Here is a 19,141-nt window from a genome sequence, read left to right as displayed (position 1 = left end):
GTTTCCTAAGCACCCCCGCCCTGCCACCTCCAGAAGACATCAACACCCATCTCCTCGGATGCTCCTCTCCCCACCCTGTGCCCCAAATTCCTGAGGTTAGGCAACTAGAACACTTTTTACATCCATCTCACCTAGCCCCCCCTCCCTGATGTCCGGCTCTCTGTTTCAACATAGGCTCTCACTCACAATTAAGCTTCATTACCTTATCGGTGGATAGGCCCTGAGTCACTGGAGGAGGGATCCTGGACTGCCCAGCCCTGCTACCTTCTTGGAACCTACAGTATAAGGGGCAGTGGCAAGAAGGAAGCCTCTGGAAAGCAGGGGAGCTGGGAACAGAGAGAGAAGGCTGTGGGTCCTGAGGGAGGTGGAGTCAGAAGCAGAGAGAGAAAGGCAGGAGGTCCCATAGTCCAGAGGAAGAGTGAAGGGAACAAGAAACAGATTGGGCTACAAAGATCCTGAGGGAGAGATGAAGCTCTGGGGCTCTCTGGCTTGCCTCCTGCTGGCCCTCTGTCTGGGTAGCGGGGCAGCTAGCCCACTGCAGAATGGAGGCGAGGAGGGCACTGGGGCAAGTGCTGCGCAGGGCATGGGAGATGCCATCGGAGAGGCTGTAGGTGAAGGGGCAAAAGAAGCAGCCAGCTCTGGGATCCAGAGTGCCCTCGGTCAGGGGCATGGAGAAGAAGGTGGCTATGCGTTGAGGGGGGCCAGAGGGGATGCTTTCGACCACAGGCTCGGGGAGGCGGCTCGGTCTCTGGGAAACGCTGGGAACGAGGTTGGCAGACAGGCTGAGGATGTCATTCGACGTGGGATGGATACTGCCCGCAACTTCGGGTCTTGGGTGAGTGGCTGGGAAGCTGGGTGGGCTGATGGGGCAAGAAGTCGAGAAATGGGTCAAGGGTGAACAGATGGCTCCTTGGTGGCTGTCTGGGACTGTTGCTTTGGTTGTCATGAATATCCCCCACCCCCACATTGTGCTGGCTCCCTCCCTCTCTTATGATTGTCAGAGATGGGCACACTAAGGATGGTGTATTGTCCTTTCAGGGGACGTCTGGAGGCCATGGAATGTTTGGCTCTCAAGGTGGTACTGGTGGTCAAGGGACCCCCTGGGCCTCAGAAGGCAACTTTGGAACCAACTCTCTGGGTGGCTCTATGGGTCAGGGTGGCGATGGCAGGTCATTCAACTATGAGACCAATGCTCAGGTAAAGTCACCACCCAGATCCATCCCTCAACCCTGCCCTCCCCACCCTGCCTTGTACTTTGGATCCTAAACTGGGTTTCGCCCTCCCTGTAGGGAGCTGTGGCTCAGCCTGGCTACGGGTCAGTGAGAGGCAACAACCAAAACTCAGGGGTAAGATAGAAGGGAAGGGGTCTGGGTGTATGCGACAGAGCAGGGAGGAGCAAGGAGGGAAGGGGAGGGATGGCAGTCACAGGCCAGGGAAGAGGGAGAGAACTGGAAGTGGGTAAGGAAGCTGAGACACGGGCAGCAGAGAGGCCTGGCCTGCGGCAGTGGCTTTGACATCTCTGCCTTGTGGGGTCCCCTTCCATCCACAGTGCACCAACCCCCCACCATCTGGCTCCCGTGAAAGCAACTATGGGGTAAGAGGAGGCCTGCGGTTCAGGTCTGGAAAGGCTGGGATGCATTACTTTCTAGGTGGGCTGGGGTTATGCAGGGACAAGGGCAAGTGTAGGGACCCTGTCCTTGGCCATTGCGCTGTTCTTCTGGCTCGCAGGGAAGCAGCAGTGGTGGTGGCAATGGTGGCAGCAATGGTGGCCACGGCAGCAACAGTGGCAATAGCCATGGGAGCAGCGGCCAAGGCAGCAGCCACGGCAGCAGCGGCCAAGGCAGCAGCCACGGCAGCAGCGGCCAAGGCAGCAGTGGCAGCGGCAGTTCTGGGTCCCGGGTAAGTTTCTTCCTTGGGATGGGGTGATGGTCCTGATGGTGAGGACCCAGACTCTGGGGTTTCTCTTAAAGATGTCACAACCCAAGAGTGGATGGCTTCAGTGGCAGTGGTCATCCTGAGACTCCTTAAGCCATGGTCCCCCCTCCCAGCCCTAACTACAGGGTTCCCTATAAAGGGGCTCTGACTTCCTACATTGCCTACTCCCTTCCTGTGCAAGCTGCCATGGTGAGATAGCTCTGGCTCAGGTCTAACCTTTGCTCCTTGCTGAGTAGAACTGAGGGTGAGGGGAGGGAAGGAGTAGGCGTAGGATAATATTGTTCTCTCCAGCACCTGGAAGGCTGAGGCAGGAGGATTCTGTGAGTTTGAGGCCAGCCAGGGCTACAACTCAAACAAAGTAAACAACTTGTTTGGGATGCTTGGGGAGAACAGGGGTGGGCTGTCGTCATGGAGACATAAGACGGCTGCATGGCAGACAACGCTGGTAACAAACTGCACATGTGAGGCCCCCATGGGATGGGTAAGAGAGCTAGAAGGGAGCACCTTAGAAATGAGCCCCAAGAGAGGGCGTCCAAACTCAGGGGCTGTACAAGTTTCCGTAGGAGTCTGAGAATGGTACAGTCAAAGGGGGCATGCATGGAGGCTGCTGGCATGAGGTGGGTAGAGGGTGTTAGTCTAGCGTGTACAAGGTCCTGGGTTCCATCCCCAGGTCCTTATAAGCCTAGTGTGGTGACACACTCATGGAATCCCAGCTCCCTGGGGGTGGTGGCAGGATCAGGAGTTAAGGTCATTCACGGCTACTTAAAATGAGTTCAAGGTTATTCTGGGCTACAGGAATAAACAAACAAACAAATAAACAAGCCGCTGTTAACATCACCAGTGGTTTGTGTGTAGAGTCTGAGAGTACTTCTCTTCCCATTCAGGAAATAGAGACGTCGAATTTTGATGAAGGCTACTCAGTCTCCAGGGTAAGGACTCTAGGGTCCCTCTTTTTATTTTTATTTTGTAAAAAAGGATGCATAAAGAAGGGCAGGGGTGGGACAGGCCCTAGCTCGTCCCCTAGTGGCACTTCTTTAAAAAATGTTTTATGAGGTGTGTACGTGTATGTAGGTACACGTTCATGAGTGCAGAAGCCCATGGCAGCTAGACTGACGGGCCCTGGTGCTGGGGTTACAGGCGGTTGTGAGTTGCCCAACATGAGTCCTCGGAACTGAACTTGGGTCCTCTGGAAGAGTATGTGTTTGTTGGCTCTGAGTCATCTCTCTTCAGCCTCACCCACAGTGTCAGCTTCTTATAGTTGTGTGTGCGTGCGTGCATGCGTGTGTGTGTATGTGTGTGTTGGAGAGCTAACAGCTCAGACTCCCAAAGTCACTGTGTATTTCCAAACCCCGGGCCATACTTGGCCTTCTTTTACTGAAATTCAATTGCCCCTAGCAACCGGTTGGCCAAAGGTGAGGGAAGAATGGAGGCTGGAGAGATGGCTGGGAACTCCTGGCCCCTAGCATACAGTTTTAAGACATTATGTGGACTCTTCCCTTGCAGGGAACTGGCTCATCCTCAGGCAGCAGAGGTGGAAGCGGTGGTGGAAACAAACCTGAGGTGGGTGGTCAGGGATGGGCAGACACAGATGCTGGAAGAGGGGCCGGGAATGGGCTTGGCTGAACATGTGGGGTGGGTGTCTCCCAAAGGGAGCTGAATGCTATGCTGATACCATGGGGGCTGAGATTGTAGGTCAGTGGGAGATTGAGAAAAAAAAATCTTTTCCTCCCAGTGTGACAACCCAGGGGATGATGAACGCTCGGCCGGAGGATCTAGGAGCCAGGTGAGAGTCAAACCCACTTGTCCAGTGGCAGCCTTTTGCCATTGTGACCATGCCGTGGCCTCAGGAGCCCACTCAGCTCAGCCTCCTTACTGATGCTCACCTTCATCCAACCCTTGGAGGGAACCCAAACAGAGACCCCTAAAATACCAAGTCTCTAAAGTCACAGTGGACAACGGGACAGCATTCCTTCTGTGTGTGTGTGTGCGTGCGCGCGCGTGCGCTGCCAGGGATTGAACCACGGGCCTTGTTCATGGTAGGCAACCACTTTACCAATGGGCCACAGATCTTCACTGGGGGGTTCTAGGCAAATGTTCTACCATGGAATTAGTCTTTATTTTCTTTTCCTTCCTTTTCTTTCCTTTTCTTTTCTTTCTCTTTCTTCCTCCCTTCCTCCCTCCCTCCCTCCCTCCCTCTCTCTTTTTTAAGACAATATTTCACTAAAAGGATCAGTCCAGACTGGCCTCAAACCCACAGAAATCCTTTTGCCTGAGCCTTATAAGTGCTGGAATTACAGACATAAATCACCAGGTCCAGCTTCTGTTTAGTTTTTACCTTGAGACAGGGGCTCACTAAGTTCCCCAGGCTGGCCTTGAACTCCCAAACAGGCCTTAAACTTGGATGGAAAACTCTCATGCATCACGCTTTGCTTTATATCCAGATGAGGCTATGAGGAATCCATGTGGAAACCAGTCCAATTTCATTTACTTATTTTTGAGAAAGGCTCTCACTTGAGCCCAGGCTACCTTCACACTTTTGATCCTCCTGCCTCTGTCTCTTGAGTGCCAGTGTTACAGGCATGCACCACTATGCCCACTGTCAGTATTTTATCAGTCCATTTTAGAGACAGTCATTTCAAATGTCCCGTCCCTGGCCAGTGACCAGAATCCAGTGAACGCCAGTAGAGGAGCAGAACATATACACACTTACCTAGTTATTCCGGAAATCGGGGCACTAAGGTCAGCACCCGCAGTGATGCTGGCTGAGTAAGTGTGACATTCCTGTCCCCACCTAGAGGTCTTGTGCAAAATGCAGATTGAGCCAGCAGATCTGGGGTGGGGCCGGGACTCAAGAGTTTCTCATCTGTTCCTTGGAGATGCTGTGGCTGCTGGGCTGGGCCCGGGTGGCAGCAGAGGACATTGAGCAAAGGGCAAGATGAGATGGGGAGAAGATGGAGAGGCTGAGCAGAGGCAGCTTTCCGAAGAACGTGAATGTTAGGGTGCTAACTTTTATGAGTTCCCAGGTTTGAAGAGCAACTCTTTCAGCTTGTCAACGCTTGTTCCTTTATTTATTTATTACTTATTTATTTTTTAAATCAGCTTTAAGAACACAGGGAGTCAGCTGGGTGTGGTGGCACACGCCTTTAGACCTGGCACTCAGGAGGCAGAGGCAGGCAGATCTCTGAGATCCAGGACAGCCTGGTCTATGCAGAGAAACCCTGTCTCGAAAAACAAACAAACAGACAGACAGACAAACAAACAGACAGACAGACAAGAAGAAGAAGAAACGGAGTCAATAACATCACTGTTTCTATGTTCTCTGCCACTGGTGTATTATTTCAAATGTCTAACATTTTCTAGTATTTACAAGTACTTACATATTTTTCTGCTTTTCTTTCTTTTATGGTAGTTTAGCAGAGAACAGGGAGGTCCCAGAGGTCCCAGGGGACATTAGGGCAGGGGGACAGCAGTCTTTAAGAATAGACACTCTACTTACAAATGAAACAGTAGTCACAAGTCTTCAGTAGCAATGCTAACAGGGTAGGTATCCTCCATCCTGGCCAGGTCCCTGGCTGGGGAGTGAGCTCTGGGAATGAGGAGCAAACAATGGAACTGCTGACTTCTAACTCAGGAGGTGGCTAAGTAGCCATACCGTGTGCCTTCAACCCACAGGCTCACTGGCTGCCGCTCCCTTTCTGCCCAGTGCAGACACCAGCCCATCTGGAGTTTCTACTCTGTCAATTTAGTCCAGCAGCCTGGCCAGGGGAGATTCAGTTGACTTAGTGGCAATGGCGCTTGTCGCTGGGTTCTGGAGAAATAAATATTAACAGAGGGTGGCGTATTATTCAGCACTAATAGTGTGAGAGGTTGAAGTAGGATCTGGTAGAGTCACGGGAGAGAAGACGCTGTTTGAACCCCCCTCTCCACCCCTGCGCCTGTCTGTCCTGCCCTCTCCTCCCAAACTGAATTCTGCCTTTATGTCTCCCCAGGAAAGCAGAGAAAGTAGCCGTCTCCTTGGGGGCTCCCACGACTACCAGGTGAGTCAGGGGACAGCCAGGGTGGCTTAGCAGCAGGGACAGTGGAAAGTGGGACAGAATGTCAAGAGACAAAAATACCTGTATCCTCTCCCAAGCATCTCTTAAACTGCTGACTGACAACCAGGAAACCAAAGTGGCGGCTGGGATCTCCCTCCCTCCTCTACCACTGGTTCCCTTCCTCCTTCTGTTTGGGATCAGAGCCAGACTGATGGCAGATGTGAAATCAGTCAAAAGTAACAGGAACAGAGACTAGGCCTGGAGGCAAGACTTCTAATCCCAGTTACTAGGGAGGATGAGGCAGGAGGATCACAAATTCAAGGACCGCCTGGTCTATAGAGTATGTTCAAGGCCATTCTGGGGCAACTTAGAGAAATCCTATTTTAAAAAGCAAAAGAGAACCAGGGAGTGGTTCAATGGTAGAGCCCCTGTCTAGAATCCCCAGTGAGGGGCTGGGGTGTGGCTCAGTGGTAGAGCCCCTGCCTAGAATCCCCCATTGAGGGGCTGGGAGAGTGGCTCAGTGGTAGAGCCCCTGCCTAGAATCCCCCAGTGAGGGGCTGGGGTGTGGCTCAGTGGTAGAACACTTGCTCAACATATGTGAGACTCTAGGTTCAGTTCCCAGTGATACCTGTCCCCTGAATAGAGATCAATAGGATATACATGCATATACATATATATGCATATATATACATACAGACATACATATAGGTACATTTAAATGTGCTTAATAAGTAAGTATGGAGAAGAGGCAGGTTGCTGAACTTTGGGTATAAAGATGGGGGTTAAGAGTCAGGCCCACCGCCCCTCATCTAGGCTTTTTCAGGCACGTCAATTGACTTCTTTGAGTCTGGCTCCCTAGCATAAGAAGGGACAGTGAACCCTGACCTGTCCATCTTCCTTATCGACTGTTGACTTCTCTGTATTATCATCAAACTGAGGTAATGCAGGGTCTAGACAGGCAGGTCAGTCTAGAGGCCCTGTTGGCCACTTCTGGAGAAATGAAGTCATTGCAAATCCATCCCATGCTGTGGTGCTTGGAGCACAGTGGGGCCACACATTGCCTTTCATTATTTTCACTGGCCTTTGGTGGGGCCGGGCAGAAGGAAGTGGAGGCACAAATGTGACCATCAGGCATGGTGGTGGATCACTGTAACCACTGTAAACCTGGGAGGCTGACACAGGAAGATCACTGCAAGTTTGGGGCCAGCCTGGGCTACAAAGTGTGTGCATGTCTCGAGAGATCGGGTCAGCTGCGTGGTTGAAGTCATTCATCTTTTTGAGCTGGGAGTTCAGGTGTGCGAGAGAGAAGAGAAAGGTTATGACGAGAAGGAGAGACGCAGGCCCATTGGTGGAGGTGGCTGGGCCTGGGACAGACTGGCAGGCGCTTGTGTGGGGGTGAACTTGGGCCTTCAACATGGCCTCCTTTCCCTACCCAGGAGCATGGATCCAATGGGGACAGTGAGCATAATGAAGCGGTCAGTGGTCTCAAAGCTGTGGTGAGTGGAACTCTTACTTTGCCTTGGGCCAGGACTGGGGTGTCGGGCATCCTTGTGCCTTGTTCCTTCCTGACACCCGCATCTCCTGCCTCCGCCTCTTGCTCACAAAGTGGACTCTTAACTGTCTGCTCTTTCTCATCCACTCCTTAGAACTCCGACCCGTCTTCCTTGCCCTTCAACTTTGACAGTTTTTGGGAGGTAAGCTGCTTGGCCCCCCTTAGGGGGCCCCACTTCCTCAGTCCTCCACGTCCCAAGAGAAAGCCATAGTCTTGACTTTTTCTTTTAAATTTTATTTTCATTTTATACACATGAGTGCTTCGCCCGCATAAATGTCTGTGTACCACATGTGCATCTGGTGCCAGCAGAGGCCAGAAGAGGGCATTAGATCTCTTGGAACTGGAATTGGAGATGGCTGTGAACCACCATGCAGGGTGCTGGGAATAGAACTCACATCCCCTGGAAGAGCATCCAGTGCTCTTGACCTTTTCCGGCCTGAAAAGCCAAACAAAAGAAAACAAAACAAAAAGCCAGACATTGTTTCATGATCTGATTTGGACATTTCTTTTTGTTTTCTCTGCAGAATTTCAAATCCAAGTTGGGTTTCATTAACTGGGATGCCATAAACAAGGTAAGGGCCAGAAGCCCACGCCCCGATGGTTTGAGAGCAGAGGACCAGAGGGAGGAGAGCTAGATATCTTCACGGTGAGGCAGGAGAAGAGTAATCATGACCATTTGGCAAATGATCAAACCAAATGTGTCTATGTGGGGAGCCAATGGAGACCTGAAAAGATAGGGTGAATTCGGAAATTGTTGGATGCTGGCAATGAGCAGAGGAGATGACTGTCTTTAATATCTTAATATAAAGAACCAAGTGACTCCTCAGCCTCAGTCTCCCCTTTAGACCTGTGAGGTGCAGGTTTGTCATCTCGGCAACTGCGAAGAAGAGGCAATAGGATTGGCAAATACAAGGCCACCCTGGACTACAGAGTGAGTTCACAGCTTGCTTGGGCAATTTAAGAGATGATATCTTAAATTTAAAGTCCATCAGTGAAGGTCTGACTTGAAACTCAGTGTGGAGCCCCTGCCTAGAATCCCCCAGTGAGGGGCTGGGGTGTGACTCAGTGGTAGAGCCCCTGCCTGGAATCCTCCAGTGAGGGGCTGGGGGTGTGGTTCAGTGGTAGAGCCCTTGCCTAGAATCCCCCAGTGAGGGGTGGGGTGTGGCTCAGTGGTAGAGCCCCTGCCTAGAATCCTCCAGTGAGGGGCTGGGGGTGTGACTCAGTGGTAGAGCCCCTGCCTAGAATCCCCCAGTGAGGGGCTGGGGTGTGGCTCAGTGGTAGAGCCCCTGCCTAGAATCCCCCAGTGAGGGGCTGGGGTGTGACTCAGTGGTAGAGCTGTTTACCTAGCACTGGTGAAACTCGGGATTCAGTCCCAGCTCTACACAAAAGGGATTAGGCAGACTGAGTAGGCATGATCCTAGAGAATTCACTGAATGGGGAGTCATGTGGACCTACAAGGTCATATGTAGACTGAAAAACCGAGAGAGACAAGGAGAATGGACAGGGGGAGCTGCTGAGTACCAGATGTGTGACAGGTCTCGGGAGTGACCCTGCTCACATATAATCCTCACAGCTGGGGCAGTGAGACCCTTCCTCCTTCTTCCGCCCTGCCCCTCCCTTTCACAGTGGATGCCCTTGGCCAGGATAGTTTGACATCATGATAGCTTGATGGGAAATTAGAGGGATGAAGGAAAAAAAAAAATCCAAAGTCTCTGGCAGAAACCGTGACAATGGATGACATTAGTTCCTGGAGTTTATTTTTACTTAAAAAAAAATTACCTTTCTTAAAAGTTTAAAATTTTGTTCCTTGTGTGTGTCTCTGTGTGTTGGGGAGCGGTACCCATGGAGGCCAGAGGAGGGCACTGGATCCCTGGAGCTGGAGTTACAGGCAGGTGTGAGCTGCCTGATGTGGGTGCTGGGAGCTGAACTCTGTCCTCTGCAAGAACAAGTACTTTTAAATCCTGAGCCATCTGTCCAGCCCTATTTTTACTTCAAATAATTCATTTTTTTTCAGTGCTTGGGATTGAGACAAAAGAGAGCCAGACAAAGTGTTCTACCACTGAGCCACACCCCAGCCCCTCACTGGGGGATTCTAGGCAGGGGCTCTACCACTGGGCCACACCCCAGCCCCTCACTGGGGGATTCTAGGCAGGGGCTCTACCACAGACCACACCCCAGCCCCTCACTGGGGGGATTCTAGGCAGGGGCTCTACCACTGAGCCACACCCCAGCCCTCACTGGGGATTCTAGCAGGGGCTCTACCACTGAGCCACACCCCAGCCCCTCACTGGGGGATTCTAGGCAGGGGCTCTACCACTGAGCCACACCCAGCCCTCACTGGGGATTCTAGGCAGGGGCTCTACCACTTGAGTCACCCCAGCCCCTCCACTGGGGGGATTCTAGGCAAGGGCTCTACCGCTGAGCCCACACCCCAGCCCCTCACTGGGGGATTCTAGGCAGGGGCTCTACCACTGAAGCCCACACCCCAAGCCCTCCAACTGGGGGAACTTCTTAGGCAGGGCTCTACCACTGAGCACCCCAACTCCGCTCACAGGGGATTTCTAGGTCAGGGGCTCTACCACTGAGCCACACCCCAGCCCCTCACTGGGGGATTCTAGGCAGATGCTCTACCACTGAGCCACACCCCAGCCCCTCACTGGGGATTCTAGGCAGGGGCTCTAACCACTGAGCCACACCCCAGCCCCTCACTGGGGATTCTAGGCAGGGCTCTACCACTGAGCCACACCCCAGCCCCTCACTGGGAGATTCTAGGCAGGGGCTCTACCACTGAGCCACACCCCAGCCCCTCGCTGGGGGATTCTAGGCAGGGGCTCTACCACTGAGCCACACCCCAGCCCCTCACTGGGGGATTCTAGGCAGGGGCTCGACCACTGAGCCACACCCCAGCCCCTCACTGGGGGATTCTAGGCAGGGGCTCTACCACTGAGTCACCTCTCTAGCATTCTTTTCACTTTTTATTTTGAGGCAAAGTTTCATTAAGTTGTCAAAGCAGTCCTGAAACTCATGATCCTCCTGCCTCAGCCTCCTAAGTAGCTAGAATGACAGGCCTGAGACACTAGGCTCAGGAGAGTTGGAGGGTGTTAAGAAACAACAGTACATACCCAAGAGATGGGGTGGCTTTATCATGAGTCACCAAGACACATTAAAAAAATAATATAAATTTAAAAAAATAATATAAATTTAAAAAAATAATATAAATTACTTGCTGAAGTTTAAAAATTGGATGACTTCATAATGACTTAGGTACCTGACTTATCTTGAATGATTTGGTCTCTCTGGGAGCCCCCTTCATGGGACAGAGTGGTCCTACTTTGTGCTGTGGACCCTTGTTCTCTAGAAGCTACTCTGAACCTGTCTGTCAAGCATTCCAGCCGCCTGATCGGCCCTTTGAGCTGCTGAAATTTTAATCCTTATTCTAAAACATCCTTTCCAAGACTTGGGGTCTCTGTGGGAGACTGGGCCATGGTAAAATGGGAACAGAATTGTCTAACCTCAGGAGTGTGCTCTTGGCTTCTGGGGGCTGAGGCAAAGGCAGGAGAGATGGTTTTTTTCAGTGGCAACAAGTTTCTGGTTTAAATGGACAAAATATATTCTGTTTTATTTTTTTGCTTTATTATTTAACTTTGAGACAGAGCCTCCCAATGTAGCTCAGGCTAGCCTTGAACTCAATAGGTAGCCCAGGTTTACCTCAAACCTGAGGTTTCCTGACTCAGCCTCCTGAGAGCTGAGCTTCCAGGCATGCACACCATGCCTGGAAAGGGAGGTCTGTTTTTTAAGAAAACAGTTTCTGGTGGGGCAAACCTCTTTGCTGTGGTCCTTGGGGACTAAGGATCCCCAAGGAGGCCAAGACAGAGGCTGGCACTTCACTAGGCATTTTGCCCATCTGGGGAATGCTAGCTAGGTGGGATCCACAGGGACTGGCCTCTCAGCAGGTCAGTCTGGAAGAAGGGGGAGGCATAGCTGGGCAGGAGAGGGCACCCAGCTCTAGTCTTCCCCAGTGGGAAGGGGATGAGGGAGCCGAGCACTTCAGCCAATGGAGTGAGCCAGAGGAGGGCCTCTAGCTCCAGCTGGGGCCTGGGGTTTGTGTGGAGTGATGGCAGTCTTATATGATCCATGCAGAATTTGAGGGCAGGGTTCCCTGCCAGCCCTGCCCCCTGTCCACTGCTCCCCCAGAGATCCCAACTCCTCTAGCTTCCTCTTAGAACCCATTTCTCTGCTCAGGACAAAGGGAGCTTTCGCAAACCATGACCACCAGATGAGGAGCTACAAGCTGGATGGGGGTCCTACCATTCCCTCACCCCCAACTCTCACCCTGCCCCCTGGAAATAAACCATAGCTGTCCCACACTGCTGGTCTCTGCTCCTTTCTTCGCCTCCACTGTTGTCCTGGGAGGGGGCAGGGAGATGTGCTGGTGACTGTGGTAGCCCTGGGTCCTGAGGGGCATGTGAGGGTTGTGTTGTACCAGGGAGAGGGACAGAGCTGGGCATGAGCAGGCACACAGCACAGACATCTATCTAGCCAGTCTCTCTCTCTCTCCATTTCCAGGTTCTGGTGTCCCTAGGGACTCCCAGCATGCCTTTCACACCTTAGTTAAGAGGCATCTCTGAAGGCTGAAAAGAGGCAGGAGTGGGTGTTGGGGCTTTAGATGAGCAGCGGCGGGGCTCCCTGCTAACCTGTTCCCCATCTTTTGTTCACAGGGTCGCCTCCCACCTCCCAGCACCCGAGCCTTACTCTACTTCCGCAGACTCTGGGAGGTAGGAGAAGTCCCACTTTCCAAAGACCTGGGGATCTTGACCATCATGCCCCCCTTACCATGTGTGTCCCGCAAAGCAGCTGTATCCCACCTACCACCAACATTGTTCTTCGTTTGGGGGTGTTTGTTTCATTTCTGCAGTGCTGGAGATCCAACATGGAGCTTTGCACGTGCTAAGCAAGCCCGGTTACTAAGTGACCGCCCCCCCCCCCCAGCTTCTCCCTCACTTTTTTCCAGCTGTTATTGTATATTTTTGAGGGGGGAATCTCACCATGTAGCCCTAGCTAGCTTTGAACTCACTAGCTGGCCCAGGCTGGCCTTGAATTCACTGTGTAACCTGGGCTAGCTTGGAACTCACAATCCTCGTCTTGGCTTTAGGAGTGCAGGGGTTCTGGGTGTGTACCACTGCACCTGATGACTCTTTTCATCTTGGAGATGGACCATCTCATTGTATTTTATCCCCAACACTATCTCAAATCCAAGCACTCTCAGCTTCCCATATGCTTATCTTCACCCAACTCCAAGGCACACCTGGCCTTTCTCGTGGCCGCCTGGCACCCGGCCCCGTGTGCTGCTGTCATTTCTGAGTTCTGATACCATGGACACTCTCTCATCTCTTCTTCTCCTTCCAGAATTTCAAACGCAAAACTCCCTACTTCAACTGGAAACAGATTGAGGTAAGGGGGTTGGACAAAGCTTCTCATTTTGGGTTGAGGCAGCTTAGCTCTTGGGACTCAGGTTTGGCAGTCCGTGACAGATGGCTTACTGATGTCCCTGTCTGGGTTTCCTCCTGTCCCTGATGAAGGAAGACAACATCCCCTCCCACTTTTTTTGGTCTATGCAATCCTGAGTTGGGTGGAGCAGGAGAGAAGCTATGAGTCAGGAGTGAGGTGGGAGGGGTCTCCGTAGGATAAAATCCCGGGGCCAGAGGCTTGGGACTTATTACACCAGAGCAGGACCATGAAGCCAGGCACTGTCTCGGCTCTGCTGCTTATGCTGCTGGGCGTGGCCTGGTGCGGAGACAGCCACAGCTGGGTGGGTACCGAGGGAAAGTGGGTGGAGGGGAGACCCCAAGATGGGGAGGAAGAAAGGACTCGGGGTCAACTCTCAAGCGATGGCACAGGGGTACAGGGAAGGATGCTGAGGGGAATCAGGCATTCAGGTTGGTGCGAGAAGCCTGAACAGCTGGGTCTTGGGGAGGATGAGCAGGTCCACTGTGTCATCTAGAAAGTCACACAGCAATGTTGAATGGCTAGTGGCCTTTGGGAACCAGAACTGAGACAATACTGTCTGAGTTCCTCATGCACACATGTGGGACCTGAGTTACTACAGTGTAATTTTTTTTTTCAAGAAAAACTAGAAATCTGATTTTAAATCATTTTCAACTTTTTTTAAAAAAAAAGAAGATCAAACAAAAAGTGTCTAAAGGCCTGTGAGTGACCAGTTTGTGACCTCAGTGTCAGAGCTAGTAGTGGGGCTAAGTGTCAAGGGGCTGGGGGTGTAGTTCAGTGGTAGAGCCCCTGCCTGGAATCCCCCAGTGAGGGGCTGGGGTGTGGCTCAGTGGTAGAGCCCCTGCCTAGAATCCCCCAGTGAGGGGCTGGGGTGTGGCTCGGTGGTGGAGATCCTGATTGTGGGTGTGATCCTTGTTGCCTGTGTCAGATGTTGAGGAGCTGTGGGGAGCACACTGAAGCTGCTCTAAATGCCTCCTTGCCTGTCTTCCCTTTCCTGGGAACTAACCTAATCACTGAGCTTTAAGCATCCCATCGAGAATAACCTCAGTATAGCAGGATCAAGAGGCCTAGAGGGAGCTGCAGTGTCTGCCAGCTGGCAGGGCTAGGGCTGAGAGACACATGTTCATCTCCTTTGTTATTCTAGCACCATCTCCACTCAGAGCTTCCAACCATGCAGCACCTGTAGAGGTGGTATTGCTGGTGTCCCTCACTGCGGCACCTGTGGGGGTGGTGTGTGTCCCACACTGTGGGGGTGGTGTGTGTCCCACACTGTGGGGGTGGTGCTATTACCCAACTCCACTCTCCACCATTGCTCCCCAGTCCTGAGTGTGGAAATCCGCATCCTCTATCTGTCTGGGCCATCGGCATCCTCCAGCCCTACTGGACTTAGCTGGGACCATTACAGGGGTGGGGAGGGATAGGCAGAGCCCCAAGAGGAAGTAGAGCTGAGGCAGTGGCATGTCTGCGCTTTGGAAGCTGGCAAGGCCTGGAGGGCTGAGGAACTGCTGACCACAGCTTCCGGCTCTTTTTAGGACTCTGATCTGTCATCGCTACAGAAGAGGGCAGGTGGCGCTGATCAGGTGAGTCCCTCTGTCCACAGGCTTCCCTGGAAAGCCCTGAGTCTCTCTCAGGCCCATTCTCAAGGCTGGCTAATCTGAAATTCTCTCTGTTGTCTCTCCTCCACCTGATAGTTTTCTCAACCTGAAGCAGCAAGACAAGAACTGTCAGCTGTCACAGCCAAGGCAAGCTATCTCCTCCCCGACACCTAACTGAAGTGTTACCCTTTCTCCTGTCACCTACGCTTGCCTCCCATGTCACTCTTGGGGAGCTGGGATAGGGACCAGGGAGGAGGAAGAAGGACCTGCTTGGGTGATAGGGACCAGGGAGGAGGAGGAAGGACCTGCTGGGGTGATAGGGACCAGGGAGGAGGAGGAAGGACCTGATGGGGTGGGCTCCAGTTGGTACTGTGGGGTAACATGAAAGAAAGCCCATGTTACAAAGCACGGGTTTCTAAGAAACCTGTTGTCTGGACAAAAAAGTGTCATGTTTATTACATAATGAAATGCCATCTTCCCGTCTCCTCTGCACCCTCACACCCTTTTGTTTCCCCCAGAACTACTACAATAACCCGCAGGGGAATCCTACTTACAACTGGCAATACTATGCCAAGACCACTACCAAGGTGAGTTTTGAAAAAGCTCTCTCTCTCTTTCTGTGTGTGTGTGTGTGTGTGTGTGTGTGTGCTTGGAGCAGGGAGAGGCTTGCCTCCTTTCTCCATCACACTGCTTTGAAAGGGGGACCCCAGTGTACACACACACACACACACACACACACACTGCCCTGACAGCTGCTTGGAAGTACATGCAGGGGAGAAACCTGAGCAACAAAATGCTTCCATACGGACAGATTACAGCCACCAGGCCAAACACACAGACTTGCTTCATAGTGTGGCTTTCTTGCCCTTTGTGGGACAGCAGCTGGGGTGGAGGAAAGCGGCCTAGTGCATCCTAGAAGCTAAGCTTAGGGACTCTTGGTTGGTGGGAAATTGGATTCTTTGTGCCTCAGAGGTGGGACGTGGGCAGTTGAGAGACTTGTTTTGCATGGTTGCAGAGAAGGTAGTCTTAGCCCATGAGCTGGCTCAGCAGGTAAAGGTGCTTGCTGCTAAGCCTCACAACCTGAGATCGATTCCCTGCACCCACGTGGTGGGAGGAGAGAACTGACTCTTTCATGTCCTCTGACCTCCACTTGTGCACTGTGGCCCAAATACATACTCTTACAACATAGACGAATAATAAACAAACAAACAAATCAGAAGGCATTCTTAGGAGTTAGGGGTGTGGCTCCATGGCAGAGGGCCCATCTGGCAGAGGAAAGGCCCTGAGCTCCACTCCTAGAATTGCAACCCATCAGCCAGCCAGCCAACTAGTCAGGAAATAAGCAAGGTGATATTATAATACCAGAGAGTGAATATGGTAGACTCTAATGAGGCTCAAAAAGAAAAGCCAGACCAGTGACTTCTTCCATTTGCCAGAACACTGAGGCCCTGGCGAAAGAAGCCACTTCTAAGATTAGAGAACTCGGAGCTTGGTGGCCTATCATCCCAGCTACTTGGGTTGGGGTGGGGATGGTGGCTGAGGCAGGAGAATCACAAGTTCAAGTACTGCCTGGGCTACAGAGTTCAATCTAGCCTGGTCAACTTAGAGAAATTCTGTCTCAAAAGATAAAGGTCAAAAAAGAGCTAGGGATGTACTCAGAGGTAGGATGCTAGCCTATTATGTGTGAGACACTTTTACTTTGAAGGAAATGCCACCATAGGCTGACTTCCATCTATCTCATGGACAGGAGAGATCTCCTATTCCTCCATTGTTGTGTGTTTGGGGGGCCATTATTCAGTATCATCCTAGATAAAATGTATGCTCTGGGGGAAAATCCACAGACTGAGTATCCACAACCAGCCTGAAGGACCTTGCTGATAATGTTGGCTTGTGCCCACCAGAGGGGACCTTGGGGAGCCTGAGGCCAAAGTAGAGCCTAGAGAGGGCTGCCATGGCCTCATGTCACCTTCTTTGATCTTCTCTTTCCAGGGAGGAGTCACTCCTTCATCATCCTCGGTGAGTATGGGGGGGGGGGGTTGAGAAGATGCAGCTGGAGACAGAGGGACCCGAGGCTGCTGAGGGTAGAGTTAACAGTGTGATGTCTACTCAGCCATCCTTCTTGTCCCACAGGCTTCCCGGGCACAACCTGGCCTGCTGAAGTGGCTGAAGTTTTGGTAGGTAAGTGTCAGAGTGGGCCACACAAGTGGGTGAACGTCGGGAGCAGGAGTGGCCACCTCTGGGGCAGGCTGGGAGCTGGGCATTTCCATGGACTTCGGTGAGCAGCAGCAGCAGCAGCAAACCTCAGGTTTCCTCGGGGTGGATACAGAAGAGGGGTACTCTCTTTGTGAGACCTGGAAAATGGTCCAGGACACATGGGACTGTGTGTGAGTGAGGATGAAGGGCTGAACAGAGAGGGAACCACACAGGCACAGAACCAAGGAGAAGGCTGGCCTGTGCTGCTCACAGGCAGATGAGCCTTCTAGGAGGCAAAGCTTCAGAGGTATGGTGAAGTGAGGCCCCAGGATGGAAGTCTGTTCTTCTTGGTAAGGTTTTTGTTTTGCATTTTTGAGACAGGGTCTTTCTGTATAGCTCGGGGTGGCTTCGAACTACTAATTTCTCTCACCTCAGCCTCCCAGGTGCTGGTGGCACAGGTGTGTACTACCATGCCTGGCCTGGAAAGGTTACTGAACACCTCAGTGAGACCACAAAATTTGTTTCCTGAGGAGGCTGAAGGTGGACGGGATAGGAATCTTTGTGAAAGAGTGTTCGCTTCCCATCGACGTGGGCATGGCTGCGCTCTACAGTTTGTTTTTCTCCTCCTTTTGTGTTTTTTCTTCTAGAAACTTTCTTCTAGACACTGCTGACACTTCATGAACACAGGTCTTCAGGGAGCTTGATTGTACTTACCCACAGTCCTCTCTGCTGCGACAGAGCTACCTGGGTGTTGACAACACCCCATCATCCCACCTAGGGACCTGGTTTACCTCTTCTCATCCTCCTCATTTGGCTGTGGTGTCTCGGAGACAAATCACAATCAGCCCCATCGGATTACCAGCCAGTGTCTTCTCCTCCCATTTGTGACGGGAAGTTCCCATAACGCACTAGGAACTCCCTACTTCAAGCTTCTCCGTGGAAATAAAACACGACTTTGTTTTCCCAAGACTTTCTCCACGTGTTATTCTTCAATACAACCCGGCTGACCAGGGTGTGGAGGAATGGAAGGATGGGTTTCTGGCTGAGAACCCTTTTCCTGAGTGTAGAATGAGAGATGTGGTTAGCTGGAGAGAGATGAGACCCGGGTTTAGGTTTGGGTAACACGGGTTGCAGCTAGCTGATGGATGGCTTCATGTAAGTTTCTCCATCTTCAAAAACAATTTTTGCCTAGCATACAAATATCATGCTTACAGTAGCTGTAGGTGTTTGGTGGCCAGAGGAGGCTGTTCAAAACAACAGACCAGTTCTGGGGGTGGGGACACACAGGGACCGGGCAGGGCAGACCAGCTGTCAGGGTCCGAAAGAAGCCCCAAGAAAGACAAACAGTCACGTATGCAATTTAGCAAGGGCATTTATTTCCAAAACATGTTGGGGTGGCAAGGAGTGACCCCCAAAGGGAGGTGGCAAGCTCCTTTTAAGCGGAGTTAGGGGAATTCCAGGGAGGAGAGATTAATCTGGTGCTGATTGGTAGAGGAAAGATTAGTCTGGGGGCTGACTGGTTGGAGTCTGTAGTGGTTAGGGGCTTGTTGACCAGAGGGTAGGAAAAGCTATCTTTAGCTAGCAGAAGGCTGGGGGAGGGCATCTGTTGAACCAGCAGGAGGATGTGAGGCATCTGCTGATTGGTTGCCCCTGAGTTGTGGTCTTCCTGAGAACAGCTTGCTCAGCTCCAGCCAGTTCCAGTAAACCAAAACTAAGGCCTGGTCCCTGGCAGGGCTGTTAGAAACCTGACTTGGCTCTGGTCTGGCTCCTCAGCCCTCTCACCAGCAATGACTGGTAGAGCATATGCTGGGTGTGTCATAATACTCACGGTTGGGTGGGGACCGGCAGGTGGTGGCAGCATTTAGGAAGCTGGGGAATGAAGGGGAGCCAAAGTCACTACCTTGCCATGCAATTGCTGCTGTGACACTGAGGAAGGCCAGTGGTGAACCGGTGGGAGCCGCTCGGGCACTGGGCACAGGCTGAGGAGACCCTGGAACAGGCCAGACAGTACTGTGTTTCATGGAACTGGTACAGAGTGCCCAAATGGAGGAGCCCCTGTCACTGTCCTCCCACCCCCATTATCCATGGAGGGGAGCAGGAAGTAAGAGAAAGACAAGACATCCTGGGAGTTGAGCAAGTCCTTTGCCATTTGCAAGTTCGCTAAGCACTTGGCAACACTGTCTTTGGTTGTAGTTAGACACAAGGCCTCAAGTTGTGAACCAATGAAAGGAACATGGCCCTATGCTGACTCAGGCAAGGCACCTGATCAAACTGGTGGAAATTCAGGCCTACTTGCTGTTTTCCCCTTAATGTGGTTCTTAAATTGA

At 52.1% G+C, this 19,141-nt stretch overlaps 1 protein-coding gene across 2 annotated transcripts; it reads left to right on the top strand.

Annotated features, from left to right (window-relative positions):
- Positions 1–466: 466 nt before the first annotated feature.
- Positions 467–17,762, top strand: Dmkn (dermokine). Of its 2 annotated transcripts, XM_036182130.1 has the most exons (20): positions 467–835; positions 1,039–1,197; positions 1,290–1,346; positions 1,550–1,594; positions 1,687–1,899; positions 2,820–2,864; positions 3,439–3,495; positions 3,668–3,718; positions 5,925–5,972; positions 7,406–7,465; positions 7,616–7,663; positions 8,046–8,093; positions 12,240–12,296; positions 12,928–12,972; positions 14,559–14,606; positions 14,718–14,768; positions 15,140–15,208; positions 16,611–16,637; positions 16,752–16,799; positions 17,462–17,762. In XM_036182130.1, exons 1-19 carry the CDS (start codon positions 467–469, stop codon positions 16,797–16,799), a joined length of 1,545 nt encoding a protein of 514 aa, XP_036038023.1. In that variant the 3' UTR covers positions 17,462–17,762. The 2 variants fall into 2 exon arrangements, with proteins under 2 accessions (XP_036038023.1, XP_036038104.1); XM_036182211.1 differs by lacking the exons at positions 467–835; positions 1,039–1,197; positions 1,290–1,346; ... (9 more) ...; positions 12,240–12,296; positions 12,928–12,972 and adding an exon at positions 13,233–13,330.
- Positions 17,763–19,141: the final 1,379 nt, after the last annotated feature.

This window comes from Onychomys torridus, chromosome 1 (genome assembly GCF_903995425.1).
Source record: "Onychomys torridus chromosome 1, mOncTor1.1, whole genome shotgun sequence".
NCBI lineage: Eukaryota > Metazoa > Chordata > Mammalia > Rodentia > Cricetidae > Onychomys > Onychomys torridus.
Note: the sequence above shows the minus strand (reverse complement) of the source record. Positions and strands in the feature narration are given on the sequence as shown.

Coding starts and splice junctions, on each gene's coding strand:
- Dmkn (XM_036182130.1), top strand. CDS start 467: ATGAAGCTCTGGGGCTCTCTGGCTTGCCTCCTGCTGGCCCTCTGTCTG. Junction 1,900..2,819: donor GCGGCAGTTCTGGGTCCCGG/GTAAGTTTCTTC, acceptor CTTCCCATTCAG/GAAATAGAGACGTCGAATTT. Junction 3,719..5,924: donor CCGGAGGATCTAGGAGCCAG/GTGAGAGTCAAA, acceptor ATGTCTCCCCAG/GAAAGCAGAGAAAGTAGCCG.